Consider the following 20299-nt stretch of genomic DNA (forward strand, 5'->3'; position numbering starts at 1 on the left):
GTAAAGCAAGTCCTGGTCTATTATTAGAGCTTGTGACTCAATTTTGGTTGTGGTCGAGCCGAAATGCTTGCCGTGCGCCTACTCTTGGAGCATCATTGATCCCAACGAGGGCACTTTATTATTTTTACTCTCGTATTTATATTCATGTAATTAGGGTTTATGGTTCTATTGTGTGTGTGCAATCACTCTCCTCTCAGACCTTTTTTTCGACATATTAGTTTCTTTTTCTTTTCCCGTAGAATTAAGTGTTTGTTGATTTTTTTTCTTTTCTCTTGTTTTATTAGGATATTAAGGTTTCGTTTGAGGCGGCTTTCTTAATGGTTTCTAAAGCAGTTGTCTAGTTCAATAAATTATTGTACTAAAATATTACTTTAGAAAGCGGTAAAAAGTCATACCAAATGAAGCTTAAGTCATGTCATATATAATGTATTTTGTGCTTTTATGATGTAAGGCCATTTCCAATATTTTGGGCCCTATAAGATGCCTTGTGTTATATAGTACTTGGTTTATGATCTTAAATAATGAACTAGCTTAACCCTTCCATCATTTAGCCTAGCCCAAATTAACATATGTTGACCCTATTTGACCACTTGTTAACCACCATCACCAAAGAGTTTGTGAAATTATTATGTGCGGACGTCGATCGTTGTCTGTTGACCAATCAAAATGCATCACGTCACCTCCTACTTGGTACCTAGCTTGATAATGCTTGATATTGCTGATGTGGTGCATTCTGGTTGGTATCCAGACGGTGAACTGTGTTCGGCTTCCGCACAAAATAATCTCTTCCAAAGTGGATATTTATATCACCATTTTTGGGGTATCAAATCATTTTTGACTTGCACCTCGCTATCCTTATCACCATCCCCACCTCGTCTTCCTCATCTCTCCTTGTATTAAAATTATATCTTTAAGACACATTGGCCTTTGGGTCTCCCCTAAACCCTAAGAATTTTAGGACTTTGGGTCTCCCCTATTGGCCTATTGGACTCATGATAGATTCTCTTTTGAAGATATGACAGGAGCTCTTGCTTTGGATTCTCTTTTTTGGCAACTCTTTTGGTCTTTTTATGCATGTGTTGGGTTAACATTAGATCTATGTTTTTAGCCTCTTTATGCTTCACATTTATTTATTTATAATTAATATAATTATTTATTTATTTTAAATTAACTATATATAATTAAGATTACTAATAGAGTCTTAAAGGTGTGGGAACAAAAGAATTTATTAAAATTTAAAGAGGATGACACTAGTATATTTATATATATTATATATAATATATATATATATATATATATATTATATATATATTATTATATATTATATATATATATATTATAATTATGAAAAAATTATAATAAATTAAAAGAATAGAAAATTTACATACATATCACATAGTTCTTATACATTTATATATTTAACACGTAAATTTTGATATTTATATTTAAAGATTTAAATTTTATGTAAGTAAATATTAAAATTTAGATGTTAGATATGTAAATATATCAGAATTGTGTGGTACATATAATAATGAGGGTCGCTCAACCACTCTTTGATTCCGTCATCAATAACAAGTTGAGCTCCATATTCCTTCTACTTTAATTTTTGTGTTGATGAAGGAAAATAAAAATAGACAACCCTACCTAGCTTTCTTAGGTGTGGGGCCATCCACAATATGTTGGCTATCACTTTAAAATGATAAAACTTATATATTACACATATACTTATATTTGAAATTTTTGAATAAATTTTTTAAATTATATATAATCATTAAAAAAAATTAACACAATTTTAAAAGGAGGACCACTCAATCACTCTTTGGTTCCATCAATAATGACATTATATGCTCCATATTTCTTTTGCTTTAATTTATGTGTTAGATTATCTATCTAGTTTTTCTTTGTCGTGGGGTCATCGATAACTTGTCGGTCGTCATATTAAATAACAAGAGATGTTTTAAATTGCTCAATTAATTCAAAATATTTCAAATGTCTCAAAGGTTTTAGGGATCATTGAGATCATTTTGTATTATTAATTTTTATTTATTGTATTTTAATATATAATAAAAAAATTTATATATATTAAATATAACTTATTTTTACATTTTTGAATTTAACATAAATCGTCAACATAATGATGATGGTGATGGCAACAGATGGTGGCTGCAATAACAATCAAGAGTGGTGGGGGCGACATAGTGGTGGTGGTAGCAATGACAACAGGTCAGTCAGTAGCAACGAATGGTAATGAAGATGGTAGCATGCGGTGGTGGCAAGGCAAAGAATAGTGAAGACGATAGCGATGGCTATAAAATACTAATCAAATTTATATTTTTTTTTTAAATAAATAAAATTTCAAATAATGCTTTAAGTTGTGGGGCCATCAAGACATGTTGGCCATCATATTAAAGAACAAGAGATGTTTTATATGCTCATTTAATTTAAAATATTTCAAACATTATTTTCTAATTATGCAATATCAAAGGATGTGATGTAACCCCCTATGGCTTCAAAACTCTTTTTATTTCAATTTCGAATATCATCTCATTGTAATTTTTTATTTAAGTAATTTTGATTGTTTCACTAATTTTCATATTTAATTTTGTGTGCTTTCAACTATTTTTAATATATATATATGTGTGTGTGTGTGTGCTTCTAAATAAATCATTCATCACCAAATTAAATACTTAATGTTAAAAATATATAATAACATGACATAGTGATATATATTTATTATATATAAAGATATATTAAATTTTAATGGGAGCATGTGCCCCCATGTGCCTCTTCTTTAGCTTTACCTTTGCATTCATCAAAATTAAGGGGTTGTTTGGTACGAAGTAAAATAAGTATAAAATATTTCAAACCGAAAGATTTGAAATAATTGATGTTTGGTATGAAGTAAAAGAAATAAAAATTAAAATATTTAAGTATTGGAAATTCACATTCTAGTTCAATTTTAATGTATTTTAAAATAATTAAATTTGATCGATTTTTAAATACAATGTCACCAACCATTAGCCACCATTATCATTAGGCTTTATATTATTTTTACTTATTTTACTTTAAATCAAATTTAAAAAAATTACATATATTTATTTAACATTCATCAAAACAATACAAAAATATTTCAAATATATTACACTTTTTTTACTTTGTTTTTTTTTTTTTTTGCAAACCAAACATCCACAAAATCTAATTAGTGTTTATCAAAGCTAATTATAGGAATAGCATGACTTGGGCTATTATTTCTTATTGATGATGATGATAAATGAGTCAATAAGAAAATAATAATGGCCTAAATAAATAAAGAAAATTTTAAAATTTTTAATGCCTAATGTAATACTTGTAGAACAATCACAATTTCATAATAAAACTCTGCCAAGAATTGAATAATAGTACTAAAGTTTGACCAATTTAGTATATGTCAGGCTTAGTTATTGTAATTTACAAAATTTTCTCAATTTAGGGATATTTACATACATACCACTCTATACTATTCTACATATTTAACACCTAAAAATTTAATATTACATATATATCACCCATAATTCATTTTTATATCAAATATGAGTGATAGAAATGAAATATATGAGTGGTAGGAAGGAAATATGAGTGGCATGTTTGATATTAAAATAATATATGATGGTATGTATGTAATATTAAAGTTTTAGGTGTTATATATGTAAATAGGATGTTATAAAGTGGTATGTATGTAAATTTTTCAATTTAAAAATATCATTTTAAACAAACAGAGCAAATTACAATGAGCTTATACAAAAAATATTGCATAATTAGGAAAAAAAGCCTCCTATTAAAATTAATAAATATATCATGTTTCTACACATACATGAGAGGATTTTGAGTGAAAATTTATAACTCTTAGAACATTATAGACTACTGTCATGTCATCAATTACTGTCCAAAATAAACAACCATATAACATCGCCACCCATTATCACCTACTACCTAATACCACGAATTTTCATTACCATCTATCATTCCATGACCATCATTGATCGAAATCGATAATAATTGTTACCCTCTACCTAACTCCAATAAATTATCAATGTTCATCATCCACCAAGATCTTATGCCCAAATTCTTTTTAGTATTTTCTTTTGCTTTTTTATTTGTTTTTTTTTTTATTTTTTTTTTAAGTATTTTCGTTTGCTTGACCATTCTGTTATCTAGCCTTTATGTCAAGTTATATTTTGAGTCTTTTTATGTATGTTTGGGCATTTAAGATTATGGATCATAGTGAATTTTGTATGTTAGCAAATCATAGATTAATTTAGTTCAAATTTAACAATCCATCACATTGGGAATGGTGAAGGGTAACAGATTTGTATAAATGAGGGACATTTAGGTCAATTAAGATAAACTCACACGCACATCAGATACGCAAGACTTAAATCCAATACCTCTTAGTTGATAGTCAAAACTCCAAACCAACAGACCAAAATGAGCTAAGTAGAAAGTTGATTATCAGAAATGGAAATTTTGCTCAAACTTTACCAAGGAGTAAACAATTAAAAGCTTTTGAGTAACGTTGGCTTTCATAAGGAACAACTGCAAGCAGAACGCTAGTCGTCTTGCAAAAATAGGTAATGCAGAAAGCCAGAAACCTAAAATTTTGAACTAGCGACAAAATGCTATACATTAAAGATGGGCATTATATAGACTGACCAGGTGAGAAAGTACGTCGTTAAGGCATGAAATATGCACAGAAAATTCTTCCTTGAGATCCGCAGAGTCAGGTTGGGAAAGAACATTGTTCATAGCCTTCAAACCATTCTGCAGCAAATCCATTCCTTCACAAATTCCATCAGGAAGCTTTCTTCTCTTTTTCCTCTCACATTTTCTATGACCATTGATTTCTACAGATTGTATAACTGGGACCTCTTGCATGGTAGTTAATGTCTTGGTTAGCCTTTTAAGAGCAATGCCTTCCTTGATGAGAAAACTTAGCTGTTCTTTACATGGAGAAGACTCACATAAAGCCCCTTCTTTCTCAAGAAATCCTTTTAGCTCATTCATGAAACTGTCATAATTTGCCTCGCTCCCAGTAGCAGAATCAAACGAAAGTGCTGCATTAGAGGGAACAAATCTCCAAAGTTGTGTGCAGGAAGTACGAGCAGCGAAGTGTCCAAATGCAGCAATAGCCAAATGAACAAATGCCCAGTGTCTATCTCTAAGCAGCAAATGGTACAGGTCCCAAATTGCAGCAGTAAGTGTGTTTTCAACATATTCTGCAATTTGAATATGACATAGACTAGACAGGAATGTAGCTAGATAAGGTTGGCATCTAGATAATGGAGCATCAGGTTCCACAAATAATTTTTGCAGCTCCAAAATAATTTCTCTGATTTCAACATATCTATAGAGATGTTTTGCATTTGAGATTACTTCTAATAGTGCACCAAGTAGTTCAGCATATTGGTCTTTCATCCCTTCTCCAGCATTTCTATACGTTTGAATCACAGTAATGGTGAACTTCAGGAGCTGGGAGATGACTTTTTCATTAATAGCATCTGAACTTTCAATATTTCTGCAACATAAAGAGCAGTGCAATGTGAAATGAAATTTACGCATGATGAAATGAATTTAGGAGTGTCAATTTCGGGTCACAGGTCAGGTTCGCGTCGAACCCGAAACTGACCCAGCACTATTCGGGTCAACCCGAACCCGGAAAAATGGGTCATTTTCCGGATCCAAACCCGACTCGCTTTAGGTCCGGGTCAATCTCCGCTTTTAGGGTCAAACGGGTCAATCTCGGGTTGCCGGGTCAATTTTGTGTCAATTTCAGGTCAAATGGTCAACCTGAACCCGACCCAATTTTTGAAATGGGTAGAATTGTTGAACTCAAACCCGACCCGTTTCGGGTTTGGGTTGACCCTAACTCAAAATTTTCGAGTCAAATTCGAGTCAGATTTTCGGGTCATGCCAAATATTGACACCCCTAAATGAATTTATAGCATGGCATAACTTCTTTTAAGTATCAAGTTTCTTACCGTGAACATAAAGCAGATGAAAGGGCATGAACAGGCAACCCGAGCAAACCAGAATTGCAAGATAGGGAAGCAGAAGCACCCAGTTCAAACTCCTTGGAGTTGTTCTCTATAAAGCTAACAAAAGTAGAAATAATCTTTCTAGTGGCAACTATTTTAACTTTGTCGGATAATGAATCTAATGGGAATCCCTCCATCAATAGTGCCATATACATGAGAGATGACAAATCAGATTTTTCCTCACTAAGTACGGTGGTATAAACTTGATCTATACAGGCAGGCGTTGCATAAGGAAGAAGGTAGGATATTGATCTGGCCAGCTTCCTTAGAGGAGATGCTGGTGTAAGAGAAGGCTGAGATGAGGCAACGGTCTTCAGCAACAGACACAATTTTTCAAAAGTTTGGTTGACCATGTCATTTTCAGCGTGACGTATAAGAAAGCACAGAAGCTCCTTGACAATCTCCAAACAAAGAAAGTGGGGATGAAAAAGATTCTGGAGTAGAAAAGTTTCAATCTCCATCCATACGAGGCATGAAGAAGTTGCCACAATCATGAAGGTTTTAAGAGCACTTAAGACAAAGGAGTACATTGGTTGCCAAACTACCCCAGTGGAAGGTCCCAAGGCATTAAATACAGGTATTTGCAGACCAAGAACAGAAGAGAATACATCTGCATTTGTCAAAACAGACATAAGATTATCAAGCTTTCTTGAGATTTCTAATATTATTTCTTCTCTCAATGATGAAGAGACTTTGAGAAGATTCAGAGACAAGAAAACTTTTCCTAGCAGTAGAGATTCAGCTCCTGGCAAAGCATCACAACTTACATCAAAAACACTGTCCAAGGTAGCTGCAGCAGTATAAATATCCTTATCCTGATCAAACATGAAAGAATTTATTTCATGTGGAAATAGCCACTCCAGAATCTGCAACTTGGACTCAAATTTCACCTCAGCTGAGTTTAGTAGCGTATGCAGTAAAAGAAAGGATGTCGGTTCCAGTAATTCTGCCATTGCCTCAGTAGCAGCTTTGAGATGGATTTCTTTACTTAAAATAATACATAGAGATGAGATCAACACCACGCATCTCACTACTTCCCTGCATATATTCATGGCATTACATGGATATTCAGAAGAGATCCGGACAGAATTAATTAAATAAAACTTTATTGGTAGAAATGTTCGTTTTGCCTCAGTTAAGGTAGCGGTGACCGAGCTTGATGCTGACCATGCTTCAGCAGAATACCTCAAGGACTCAACAGTCAATGAGATTAGAGTTAGAATAATTTTTTCCACATTTACTTTTTCAGACAAGACACCTTTATCCAGTTGCAATAAACATACAACACCTTTCCAGGAAATGTTTAGAATAGTCACAAAAGTCCCGCCACCGGAAGCAGCGAAGGTTCCAATATCAAATAAGTTTTCAATAGTACAGACTGTTATGCTGGTGAAATGACAGGCATAATCCTCTACTTTGCCAGTAACCGATGCTTCGTTTCTGCGAACATGGACCCCAGTGTCCTTGCATCTAAGAGCCTGATAATATGCTCTGCAGAGCTTTACTGCAGCATCCAGAACAACTTGTCCCAGTTTAAGAGCTTCTGAAGCAATTATATCAATCCTCTGCATAATATGAAGGTCAATCATGCCTTTTCAAAGAAAAAGAATTTGATAAGATCAAGTCAACTATTATTGGGTTCAAACGTGATAGCAAGACAAGAGGATAGCATGTTCCAGACACTGATGCACTACTGGTCAGGTGACACATTACTATAGATGTTACAAAGAGCTGGGTAATTTACCATAAATGAAAAAGGAGCCCTACTAGAGCCCATGGGAATCATGAATATGATAAGCGTATTTTGTGTAGCAGAAGGGTATGATTGGAAATAGGCATAATACAACCTTCAAATGAAACCATGAAACTGTATATGCAGAAGGATTCACCAAATACAGGTCAATACTCAATACTATACAAGTTAAACTTAGACCGAGACCATGTTTACTTAACGTGTCTCTATAACATTTCAAGTTTAGCTATATATGTACCTACTCTATTCTAGTAGCAACTGCGATGAATGTTTTAATTTTCCTTTCAAGCCAACTTTTTGTGCATATTTGTTCCTTACCCAAGTTTTTACACAGATGCAACCAGCTATATATGATATGTACCTACACTAAGTTGTTCAAGATCAGTACCTTCAACTCAAGAATCAAAGCCTTTGTTAAGCTTAATATTTCAAAGATGAAGTTCTCAACGATAAGCACATCCACCTTCTCCCCAAAAGGAGGAGATTTTATCAGAGTTGAAATAACAGCGGAAGAGAAACCCAAAGAGTCCAGGATTAGCTGCCAAAACAATATATAAATTAGTCAAACAATCACCAGAGTGTTATTCTGCATAAGGTAGGCAAACTTTCCAAGAACAAAGAATTAATTAATAATATAAATCTTACAACAGCCACAACAACAACAACATCAAGCCTTTGTCCCACTACATGGGTCGGCTGCATGAATCCTTTTTCTCCATTGTGTCATGTTAAAAGTCAAATTTTCGGTTAAATCTAATAAAGAAAGATCATTTCTAATATTTTCTAACCAAGTCTTTTTAAGTACCCCTACCTCTTAACATAAGTCAAATCTAGTACCTCTACTTATTTAATCGGGTCATCGGAAGGCGACTCTCTCTAATCTTACAACAGCCAATGTCATCAAAATTATCCTTAACCTTATCCTAACTATATGAGTTGGTTTTATAAATCTTCACACTAAAATCATTCTTTTCAAAACTACTTGAGTTGTTAAATTTTTGCACAAATTATTTTAAATAACTTTGTGGTCTCCGAAAATTCAGCCCCGGCGTTGCTTTTTCGGGAGAGTTTTAACGGATTTAAGTTCCTAGGTAAATTTTGGGAAGGCAGATGGGTTTGTAGATAAGACACTACCCATAGATTTCGTCCTCATTTTGCGAGGACTTTATGATTTGAGTTCTAGTTTCCTATAGGCGCCCCTATAGTTAATTACCCCTCCCGATAACGAGAGAGAACTTTCGATAAAGGCTATTCATCAATCAGATACGTAGAGATACGTGTTATCTAGCATATAGTAGCAGCATGGGTATTTGGAATGGTTGGAGAATTAATATTTAAAATTGTATCATCTTGCAGTTAAAGCGAATGGTGGGGGAATGATGATGAGCCCAATCAAGATCTCATGGTTTTGTCGTCCCGGGCCATCGTGGTCTACTTAATCAGAGAAGGTAGCGACCTAACTTGACAGAAAGATCCTTGTCAGCAATCATGGGTTACTTCGTCCAAGGGTACGTTGTAGACCTGGGTTTGATGTTTATCTAAAGGGACAAATTTGAATCCACCTTAGCTAACAGAGGGCTTTGTGTCCTATCAATTATATCATATTGATTCATTGCTCAACGATTTAACACAATTGGGGACCATACGGGCGCTGACCATGACTGTAATATAGTGGTGTCATTTCGCGGTGAACCACCTGGTTCAGAGGGTCTCGATTATAACCGTTTACCTGTGGTGCCATTTAGCAGAGAAATCATTGTTGTGGTGCCATTACAGTGAAACCACCGGTTAGAGGACACGTGTCACGTCCTTACTGGCAAGAGACAGATTGAGAATTGATCTTAGTGATATTCTCGACGAGACATTAGCACTTTGTGAGCTAAAGTTATTTTTGAATTTTTCCACCTCAGCAAACTGTTGCGGAGGGTTGATGTGCATTTTCTTTAAGTATTTGATGATTTAATTTTAATTTTAAATATCTTGAACTTTAGAATTTTTTGGATTTTGGATTTTATGGGCGTTTGAGGGCATTTTGAATGTTTGATCCCCTCCGGTTGAAATTTACATTCAACACAAGCATCATCGAAAAATTTATAAACATTTTGTTTTATTGATTGAACATTGTCGACTCTGTCTAGTCGCTAACAGAAGATCGATTTCAAATCCAAATTTATTTCTTTAACCTGCGCAACATTCTCAGGGGTCACGTGCGTACCTACAAGTACAACACGCTCACTAGAGCCTACATAGGTATATGTCATTGGATGTATTTCATATGGTGCAACATATATATGCATGATATGATTTTTGAAATACAATTGCAGTGTCATATGGCATACTAGAGTGAAACCCTCTGCTTATTTTAAATGCATGATGATGTTTTTTTTTTTTTTAAATGCAATAACAATGCCAGGAAGTTATATTTGGAATGCAGTAACAATGTCGAGTGATATGCATGTATAATGCATTCTACAAGTTATGATACATGCATATATGATATATCATCATGCAAGTGCAATGCATACGTGAGGGGGATTTTATAATGTTTGTATGCAGTGCAAGGGGGTGTCCGGCTGCATAGGTGGCTATTGCTGCCAGATGCACGGGGCTTTATTTCAAACTTTGTTTACGCCTTCTGTTTGCTCGTACAAAGGTTGTAGATCCGGTGGCGTGGAGTTTCACTTTAACAGCCCGAAGTTTCTACTACCAATTCCCTGCTTTTGACTGCAGTGTGAATCTGTGTGAGGAATGATAAAAGATAAATATATAATGTTACGTTCATTTATGTGACACTCCATGTTACTGTTAAAGGGTATCGTGAGGTGTAACACTTTTCTCTCTCAACTTTCCTATTATCTTTCTTTTAGCAAAATATTATAATAATAAAACTATATGAGAACAATAAGGGAAATTACTTAGAATTGTCAAAGTACAAAGAAAAGCACAAAAGTACAAATGCATATAGCATTAAAATAAAGAATGAAACATTTAGTAAATATCATTTAAATCGTATTGCTTGAAACCCTGTGATAACAAAAGATTATTCTTTTTTTTTTCTGATTATGGCCCCATCTGATAAATATAATTTGAAATCACTTATCCATCAGAATGTCATCACTCATAATGCTCATCCTTGTTAACAATGTCAATGATTGTCGCTATCACATGCACAAACACCCATCATCACCAATAGAGATAACACTTTTTGTAAATGCCTACCACCACCAATAATGGTGATGCACACTATTGTAAATAAGCCTAATGCTCGCCTTAGCCAACAAGACATGTCATCGTCTCGAAACCAACACCAATACATGTCGTCACCATAAAAGCTAATGCCCACTCTCATCAACAATCGTTACAATCCAGACACTTGTCATAAACACTAATGCTGACACTTGTCATTATTCATTAGCTCCCACCGTTGACACTAACATTAATGTCTGTCATCGCCAATAAGGCCAACGTCCGTCAACGACAACACTGCAACTACCCGCTAGCAATACCAAAGCAAATGCCCATTGCTGCCACAAAGGTGGCACTCACCATCATTAATAACACTAATACCCATCATCACCAATAAGGCTAACACCCAACATCACAATGATGAAGCATGTTGACGCCAACAAGGCTAAATGGCATCATTAATAATAAGAATGATGTCCACCATCACCAACAAGGCCAATGCCCATCATCGCCAACATCATAGATTTTCATTGTAGCCAAAAAGAATTAGTCCCTTCATCACGAATAATAATAGCGCCCATTGATGATCACAGTCGCCAATAACAGTGCACCCATAGTCACCAACAGTGTTAATGCATGCTTACCCTAACAACGATGACTCCCCTCATCTTCACCAATGTCGATTTTCAACATAATGACCAAAGTCGACACCCACCATCACCATCACCATCAACACTAATTAATGTACACCATTGCCACTAACGTCAATCCCCACCACCGCCAAGATGTCTAAAGGTAATGATGATTTAGGATTTCTTTATAACTCTATCAAAGATAGGAAAAATTAGAACTTTATTGATTTTATCCATAAGTCAATGCCCAACGTTGCCACCTAGACAATTACCCAAGATCACCATCATTATCAATGCCAGTCATTGCAACCAAGGTCCATGTTTGTCTCTTAGTCGTCGATCCTCTTTCTTATAAGGAGAAAGATAAAGCAAACCATTAATCATCTTTTGATAATAATTCCGACATCTCAATGCTCTTCTGAGTCCCATCACGAAAGTCATCTTCCATGTTTCATGTTTTATTACATGATATTGATAACTTCTCTAACTATGGGGAAGGACATCTTTTGTAATATAAATTCACTAGTGTAACCATTTCAACTTATTCAAGTCCGATTATTTTTTCCCATTCATAGTTTTTTATGTGAGAAATCTCATGTTTCATATGAGCTGCTTGTATCTTATTAGTGTGTGTGAATTTTCATTCAATTCTAACAAGATAAACTCTCTCTAATGCAGTGAATGTTTCAACATGCAACAATCCTAGATGCATGTAAGTGAAAAAAAAAAAACACAATATAAAGTAAAAGAAACATTGATTGGACCCCAAGATATATATACTTGAACAAGAATGATTAGACAAAGTAGGAAAATCGTCAGGGCATCAAACCTTTAACTCACTCTGTTCTGTATAAATGAAAAAAAAAACTGAACAGAAGGTTAATATCGAGTAAGCGCCATTAGTATTTTAAAGAAGAATTATTTACTATAGAGAACTAAGAGAAGTAATGCCAGAAAAAGATTTGATAGTTGAAAGATAAGAAAAATATATTGAAAAGAAAAACACATATAAGAAAATATTTTTCAATATAGACAAAGTTAAGAGTAAGTGAATTGTGTAAATGATACGAAAGAACATGATAAATAAAACTTCATACATATTGGAAATTACAAATTAACATATCGAAAGCAGCATAACAAAAATACACGTTTGGATGGATGAGATGAGAAAACAGGAATTCCGCAATGATAAATATAACAGTTTAAGCAAACGAAATAGCATGATCATATGCAATTACATTGCTTCATACCTGATATAATAGGCTTTTATGTTGTTCCTCATGGAACTCTTCCACTGATGTAAGAGTCACCTGGAAATGATTTCTGCACCACATGCTTGCCTAAGGATGATTCTAAGGATGTTAGAGCATCCTTATTCCTTAGTAGTTCACAAAACACGTAAGATAAGTATGGGTGATATCAAATATAATTAGAAGTTACAGAAAAATTACCTTTGTTCCAAGAATGAGAAACGGACTGAGATAGTTTATGATATCAGATTCCAAGTACTTTGCCGCTGTATGCAAAAGCGTTTTATGTAACATGCATCTTGACACGCCAGAGCAAGCGGACTCCTCCCAAAGCGTCCATGTTGTTGTTAAGGCAACAAACCTTGACAATCTATACAGAATGTGTCCAACAATAGAATTACTTCAAATTCAAAGGAAAAAAAGACTAGGGGGAACTATTTCTGCTGCAATTGTTAGCTTCCATTTTGCAAATACACGGTTTTCCTCATACAGAACGAATGCTAAATAACGCCAGGAAATCTATGCATCCATTAAGAAGTACACTAAGCACACTTGTCAGACCATGTTTAATGGAAAAAGATCCTACCAAGTTCTTTAGAACAACAGAAGTTCATTGTCAACGCCTTACTATCTTTAACATCTAATGCAAGAAATCAAAGTAGCAATGATAATGACTTTGAATTCTGGCACAAGCTTCTACGGAAAAATAATAATTTGAAGGACCAATTTTTAAAAAATGGATGAGCCATTAAACTGAAAGGGATGGATACGATCAACAAATTTATTAAAAGAACTACATCCGGTGTCTCCAGTTGATAGGAATCCCCAATTTGGTTAACAAGTGAAATTCGATTATCAAGATCCTGCAACAAAAGAACGAGCTATTAACAGTTTAAAAAGCTGTGATCTTAATAAAAACAGGAAATTCTAAGGATTTCTTTTTTACAGATTATAAATACTTTTCCTGATGTGATGCATGGTTGAGTTACACAAGATTAAAAAAGAAGATTTAATAATAGCTTAACCATTTATAGAATCATGCATCAAGTCAAAATCGGCTACAAGAATTCGTAGAGTTCAACTTGCTTAGGCAAAGAATTACAATGAGATTAACTAAGCGATTTAATCAAATACAAAGGAAATAGTAACGTTAAAAGCTTATAACTTGAATCCAACGATTAATAATGAGTTGTTCACCTTGAGGTCTTACTCTCTCTTTCCTACGAAACTAGGTTGAGCGGCGGAAGAGCGTCCACACTAGAAATGAGGTTGCCACGAGGAGGGAGGAGCCAAGGAACGTCGTTGTTGAGAAGGAACTCGGAGGTGGAGGTGGCACAGGAGGATGACCTTTGATGATCCGCGTGTAGTCTGAAAATTGGTCGTCGACGGCATCCACTGGTGTTGGAAGGATCCGATCCAAGTATTCCTCGACGGTATTGTCGAAGCCAAATCCAAAGTCAAAGAAAGGAGATCTTAGGACGTGGTTGTTTCCGTAGATGTCGTAGAAGAGTCCGTGGTCAACGGCGGGATCTGCCATACGGCATGGACTTCAAGACGAGCGGTCACCAAAGAAACTCAATGATGGGAGGGAGAGGGGGTCGGCGGGTTTTGGAGCTTGGGATGAGAGGGATTGGCTAGGCTAAGGAATTACATGAGGAGTTTTAGTAAATCTGAAATTAATTTCAGATTTAGGTGGTTTTGGAGGGATTAGTTTTGAATTTCAAATTCAAAATTAATGAGGGTGGAGGGTTAATTAGGCAAGAGAGTAAATTTGCCATGCAAGGGGGAACCGGCGGCATGAAGGGGAGAGGGAGAAGGAGTGTTGTGTAGAAAACTGAAATAAATTTCAGTTTTAAGTGAAATTGGAGGGAATTATTTTGAACTTAAAGTTGAATTTCAAAATAGGGAGGAGGATTAATTGGGCAATTAATGGGAAGCCCAAAGAGGGGGTCGGCAGCATCAAGGAGCTGGGGAGGAGTTTGGAGAAAGAGGATGGGGGTTTCCAAATTAAGATGATGGCTAGGAAAGAATTTTTCTCATGAATCCAATTCCATTTGAATTGAAATTGAATTCAAAAATTTAAAACTTTCCTAAATTGGAACTTCCTAATTTGGAAAGATTTTGAATTTGGAATTCAAATTTCGAAGAGGCTAAGGGAGAGAGTGGTGGTGAGAGGATGGGGAGGGGAGGAGCCGGCGGCAAGGTGGTCGGCGGGTGGAGCTAGGGTGGCCGACGGGTTGGGGTCCAAAGGTGGTGGCAACAATGGAGGATTCGACTTCTTCCAACTCTTGGACTTTGCTTGTGGTAGTTTATGGAGGAGGAGAAGAACTATGATTATAATTACCTAGAGAACTCACAAAGAGATCTCAAACAAAGAACTCACCAAGAGATCTTCAAGAACTCACAAAGGGAACATAAGAGTAGAAAATTTTCATTCATCAATAATTTCTCATACAAGGTACAAGAGCCATATATATAGGCTCCACATGACAACAAATACAAAAGTCTAATATGTCCCTTGGGCTACAAAAGCAAACAGATACCCATAAGGGTAAAAATGGAAAAATTGAAAATACATGCATAATACATAAAATGCAAATAAATAATCATCAGTAATAAAGGCTCTCCATCATGGTCGTCGATCTCCAGTGTCGTCTCTGATAAATGCGTCGGAATCTCCTGTCGATGTCCCCATCATTTCCACTTAATGATTATATCACTAAATAAATAAAACCTCCAGTTTCCACAAAGAGAGAAATTCACTTTGGCATTGCATGGTTGTATTTTCAGATTTCTGAATCCAAGACATGAATGTTGGAGATTTTCTGAACTCCATTTAAAATATCCTGTGCAACAAAATGTTAGAAAGTGATCCCAATTTCAAGGGTTTAAGGTTTTACAACCTCTACGAGAGAAATTTAGGGTTTTTAAGGCCTAATTGGACTTTTCCAAAGCATTATGCCTGTTATTCAAAAGATGAAACAATTCCAATAGCTCTTTGTAGGCTCCAAAAATTCGCACCCCGGCCTCCCCTGCTTTCGGGGGAGTTTTAACGGAATAGGTTCCGAGGTAAATTTTCAGAAAGCGGATTGGGTTTGAAGATAAGTGACTACCCAGAAATTTCACCCTCATTTTGCGAGGGCTTTAGATCTAAGTTCTAGTTTACTATAGGCACAAGCCCCTATAGTTAATTACCCCTCCTAGAAGCAAGAGAGAACTTTTGATTAATGCTAGTCGTCAAATATATACATAGAGATACATGTATATGACATATAGTAGCAGCATGGGTTTATGTGTTTGAAGGTTTGATATTTAAAATTAGGAAATTTTATCATCTTATACTTAAAGCGGATGGTGGGGGAATGAATGATTTACCCAATAAAGATCACATGGTTCCGTCGTCCCAGACCATCGTGTTCCTTGGTCTACTTAGTCGGAGGAGGTAGTCAACCTAACCAGACAGAAAGATCCTTGTCGATAACCATGGGTTGTGTCGTCTAATAGTACCTTGTAGACATGGGGTGAATGTTTGTCTAAGGGGACAAATTTGAATCCGCCTTAGCTGATAGAGGGTTTTGTGCCCTATCGATCATATCCTATTGATAATTCGAGTACTTGTCACTTGGCCAAAACTTAGTCAATTCTAGAAGAAGTAAGCATATTGATGCTTGGTACCACTTCATCAAAGAGAAGGTCGAACGTGGTGAGGTTTCAATCCAGAAGATGTGTACATAGTGCAATCCTAACAACATGGTTACCAAGGCAATTCTTCTTCGCAAGATCAGAAAATGCTTAGACGTGTGAAGCAGTCATCCCTTTCAAGGATTTAGGTGGGTAGCAGGCTTTGGTGATTTGGTTATCTACTTTGTTCCTTGTTTTGTGGAGGATTTAATGTAAAGAAAATGAATTTTTAGGATTTATACCAAATTATTTCTAAATTTTATATAATTCTATTTTAAATCCTAACATTATTCATGCTTGCTTGACCAGATGCTTTCACGAGATTGAAAGAAGCTGTGTAGAACAAGGTAGCAAATCGAAGAGGGATGGCAAGAGTAAGGTTGCAGTGCTTTCTCTCTTTCTCAAACTCCCAAGTGGAACTCCTAAGGTTACAACTGCTTACTGACGAGAAGAGAGTGGCAACTCATTATAAAGGATTGTTTGTTCCATCTTCTTCAGTTAGAAATTAATCAAAATAAAGAGGAAGATTCATTTATTTCGTGTTTTAGGAGATTAGTAGGATGCATCTTTCCTCTTGGTTTACTCTTGAAAAAAATTTCCAAAGTTTTAATGAGATCTCTTCTCCCTTTTCCTTATTAGCTTTAAGATATTAGAATTTGGGGTATGTATATATATTTTTTACTACTCTTATCATGTACCTCTCCATATAAATTTTATTATGGATCAATTGTACCACCGCACTCCATGATATAGGTTATTCTTGACCAAATCATATAAATCTTGATGTTCTAATCTCTATAGTTTTTTTTTTTTTTTTGTTCTTTATCATAATTATGTGGAGGTAGCTTTCTTTCTTCAATGTTGATCATATTGCTTGTTTTAGTGCTCTCAAAAAGAGATGGTTTGGGCTTTGATGCAATTCTAATTTTATAATTATGGAAAGCTACAAATATCAACTAATGGATAACAAAACAAATATATAAAATCTATGCCGTGTCAGTTCAACAAATCATCCGTTCAAAAGAACAAAACAAATTACATATTTTCATGGGGTAAGACTTGCATTCACCACAGAAAACAAATTACGAGGTTGTTTTGGCTACACGTTGGATTTTGTAAATCTTGTCAATCCTGAAAATTATTTTGCAAGGTGGATATTATGTGGTAAATCCAAATAAATTGTTTTGTAGATATTTTCATTATTTAGGATTACAATTGTTGCGTCGTGGAGTCTTCGCGGCGGTAGAGAAATATAAAATTTAGCGTATTTGCGTTGTACGAAAATCTGGCACGCAATCAGATATTAAAGAGGGTCTAGCATTTATGAGACATCAAGATTCTTACGTGGAAAACCCCTGAAAAGGGGGAAAAACCACGGGGCCTAGCCCAGTTTGAATGAATCCACTATTATTTGCAATCGATTACAACTGAGGCCCTTCTTTAGGGGAAGGCCTTAGCTTGATGTACATCTTATGGAGTACATTACATGATAGGAATACAAAGAATCATTGTTGACGTGTTTGTTTGGTAAGAAAGACCATAGTCTAGTGACGGAGGTCAGAAGAATCATAGTCGGCGGGCAATGGTGGTCATAAAGACCGTTGTCTGGCGACGGAGGTCGGAAGGACTGTAGTCGGTGGGCGACGTAAGTCAGGAGGACCGTAGTCGGCAGGCGACAGAGGTCGGAAGGACTGTAGTCGGTGGGCGACGTAAGTCAGAAGGACCGTAGTCGACGGGCGACGAAGGTCGAAAGGACTTTAGTTGGTGTGCGATGGCATCAGGTAGAAACCAAGCAATGAACAAAAATCCATCATCAGATAGATTTCCGGTGAAAGTCTGACAACAGGCAGAAGTCCGATGTTGAGTAGAAACTTGGTGACAAGCGGAGGTCCGGCGTCGGGTAGAAGTCCGACGTCAGTTGGCGGCCGAGGAGAACTACGACGTTAGATGGTATTCGAGCAAAACTCCAGCGTCACTTGGAGTTCGAGTGAAACCCCGATGTCATTTGGAGGTCGGGAGGAATTCTGGCATCATTTGGAGGTCGGGCAGAATTCCGACGTCACTTGGAGGTCGGGCAGAATTCCGGCGTCACTTGGAAAGTCGGGCGAAATTCTAGCGGTTGTAGTTGAGAAGTTTCTTCCCTCTTATCCTCATATTCTCTTCTTCTTCTTGTTCCGGTCCCCTTCTCAAGAGAAATGAGAGATATATTTATAATTTTCTGAGAGTGACATGACCTGTAAATAGGAGGAGGATCAAGGATAAATGTAGAGTAGTTCGAATGGACGACCGATATTGAATCCTTTGATAATGGACCGTTTATTAGACATTTAAAGGTCTTAACGATATCGAAATTCGGTGATCTTGGGCTCGTTGGATTCTTTTCGTCGAACCGCTCGATTCGACTATAAGCATGTCATGTTTGGAAAATGTTTGGTAACCCAAATTGTGGTTCGAGCTTTCCAATAGCGTTTCGGGTCCTTGATTTGGACCCATTTGAGCTAGGATTGAGTCGAATTTGGTGTCTTAGGGTTTGTATTTCTGAGACAATCAGTTCGACTGTAAATTTGTTGAAATCGGAGTTCAGATGATCCCAGGTTTAATTTTTGAAGTTTCCAACTTGATTTTTGCCTCGAGATTTGTGCGCGGTCAAGATATTTTTTTTATGATATATCAAAAATGAAGAAGAAAAAGAGATAGATAGAACTGGCGTAAATATATCAAATCCTACTCCCCTCCCTCAAAATTTACTAAATCCAGGACTTCGCATAAAATGGGAGGAAATGATAATTTTTTTTTTTAAGTGGAATGATTTATGTAACTCAAAAAAACCGTTCGGCAAGATTTAGCCTAACTACTAGCTAAATCTTGCAAACAAACAGCCCCTACATATATTTAACGATATAATGCTAAACCTTTAAAACCCTAACCTTCAGCCGGAAAAGAAAACCCAACTCCAGGAAGCTCGGGTTCCTCCCGGTGTGCCCAAATAATGGAGCCTCCATAAATAATTACAACCATCAATTTATTTTTTCCACTGATACGATTTCTGCTTGTATCAAGCTTTGCAGAACTCGTAAGTGGATGGAAACACAGAAGGAGGTGAGAGAGAGAAAGAGAGAAGGAAGCAATACGCAGAAAACGAGCATCGAGGGAATCGAACTCACCTCTGATGCTTTAATGGCGTCAAAAATGCCCTGCAAATCGTTCTTCGTTGCCTCGCTTTCCATCTCTCCACCTCAATTTCCAACTTCCCGCCTTGACGACAGATGAAACCAGCTTTTTCGCTACCGTTCATACTTTATACTAAATAGTGGGGTTAAAAATGTAAATTTTGCTTCTTATTGCATTTATTTCACTGCTCTCTCTTCATATTTTTATTTTGGGCTGTTTGGTTTTAACTAAAATAGTTCTAAATATTTTAAATATAATAATTTGAAAATATTAATGTTTAAATGAATTAAAAAAAATTTGCAGTGTAAAATATTTTTAGATCATTTTTTTAATGAAAAATAAATTCTACCAATTTGGAACAAATTCTTTTTTTTATGGCAATCAAAAATCTTAAACTTATTTTTTAACTAAATACCCTCAAGATATATATATAGAGAGAGAGAGAGAGTTATAACATTCTTAATTTAACTTCTTATAAAGTACTCTTATATTTTCTCAGTCATTTGTTATGTTAATTCTTCGCTCTTTTAGTATGAGATTTTTTTATATAATATC

The 20299-nt window shown here is 35.6% G+C and overlaps 1 protein-coding gene across 2 annotated transcripts; it reads right to left on the minus strand.

The window, feature by feature from the left end:
- Window positions 1-4411: 4411 nt before the first annotated feature.
- On the minus strand, window positions 4412-19864 carry LOC110111625. Of its 2 annotated transcripts, XM_020843577.2 has the most exons (7): window positions 19738-19864; window positions 13663-13755; window positions 13094-13228; window positions 12893-12982; window positions 8213-8362; window positions 6015-7636; window positions 4412-5551 (listed from the first exon to the last, which is right to left on the minus strand). In XM_020843577.2, the coding sequence occupies exons 1-7, from the start codon at window positions 19798-19800 to the stop codon at window positions 4663-4665; spliced, it is 3042 nt and encodes a 1013-aa protein (XP_020699236.1). In that variant the 5' UTR covers window positions 19801-19864; the 3' UTR covers window positions 4412-4662. The 2 variants fall into 2 exon arrangements, with proteins under 2 accessions (XP_020699236.1, XP_020699237.1); XM_020843578.2 differs by lacking the exons at window positions 13663-13755; window positions 19738-19864 and having other exon boundaries at window positions 12893-13020; window positions 13094-13225.
- Window positions 19865-20299: the final 435 nt, after the last annotated feature.

This window comes from Dendrobium catenatum, unplaced genomic scaffold (assembly GCF_001605985.2).
Source record: "Dendrobium catenatum unplaced genomic scaffold, ASM160598v2 fragScaff_scaffold_1417, whole genome shotgun sequence".
Lineage (NCBI taxonomy): Eukaryota > Viridiplantae > Streptophyta > Magnoliopsida > Asparagales > Orchidaceae > Dendrobium > Dendrobium catenatum.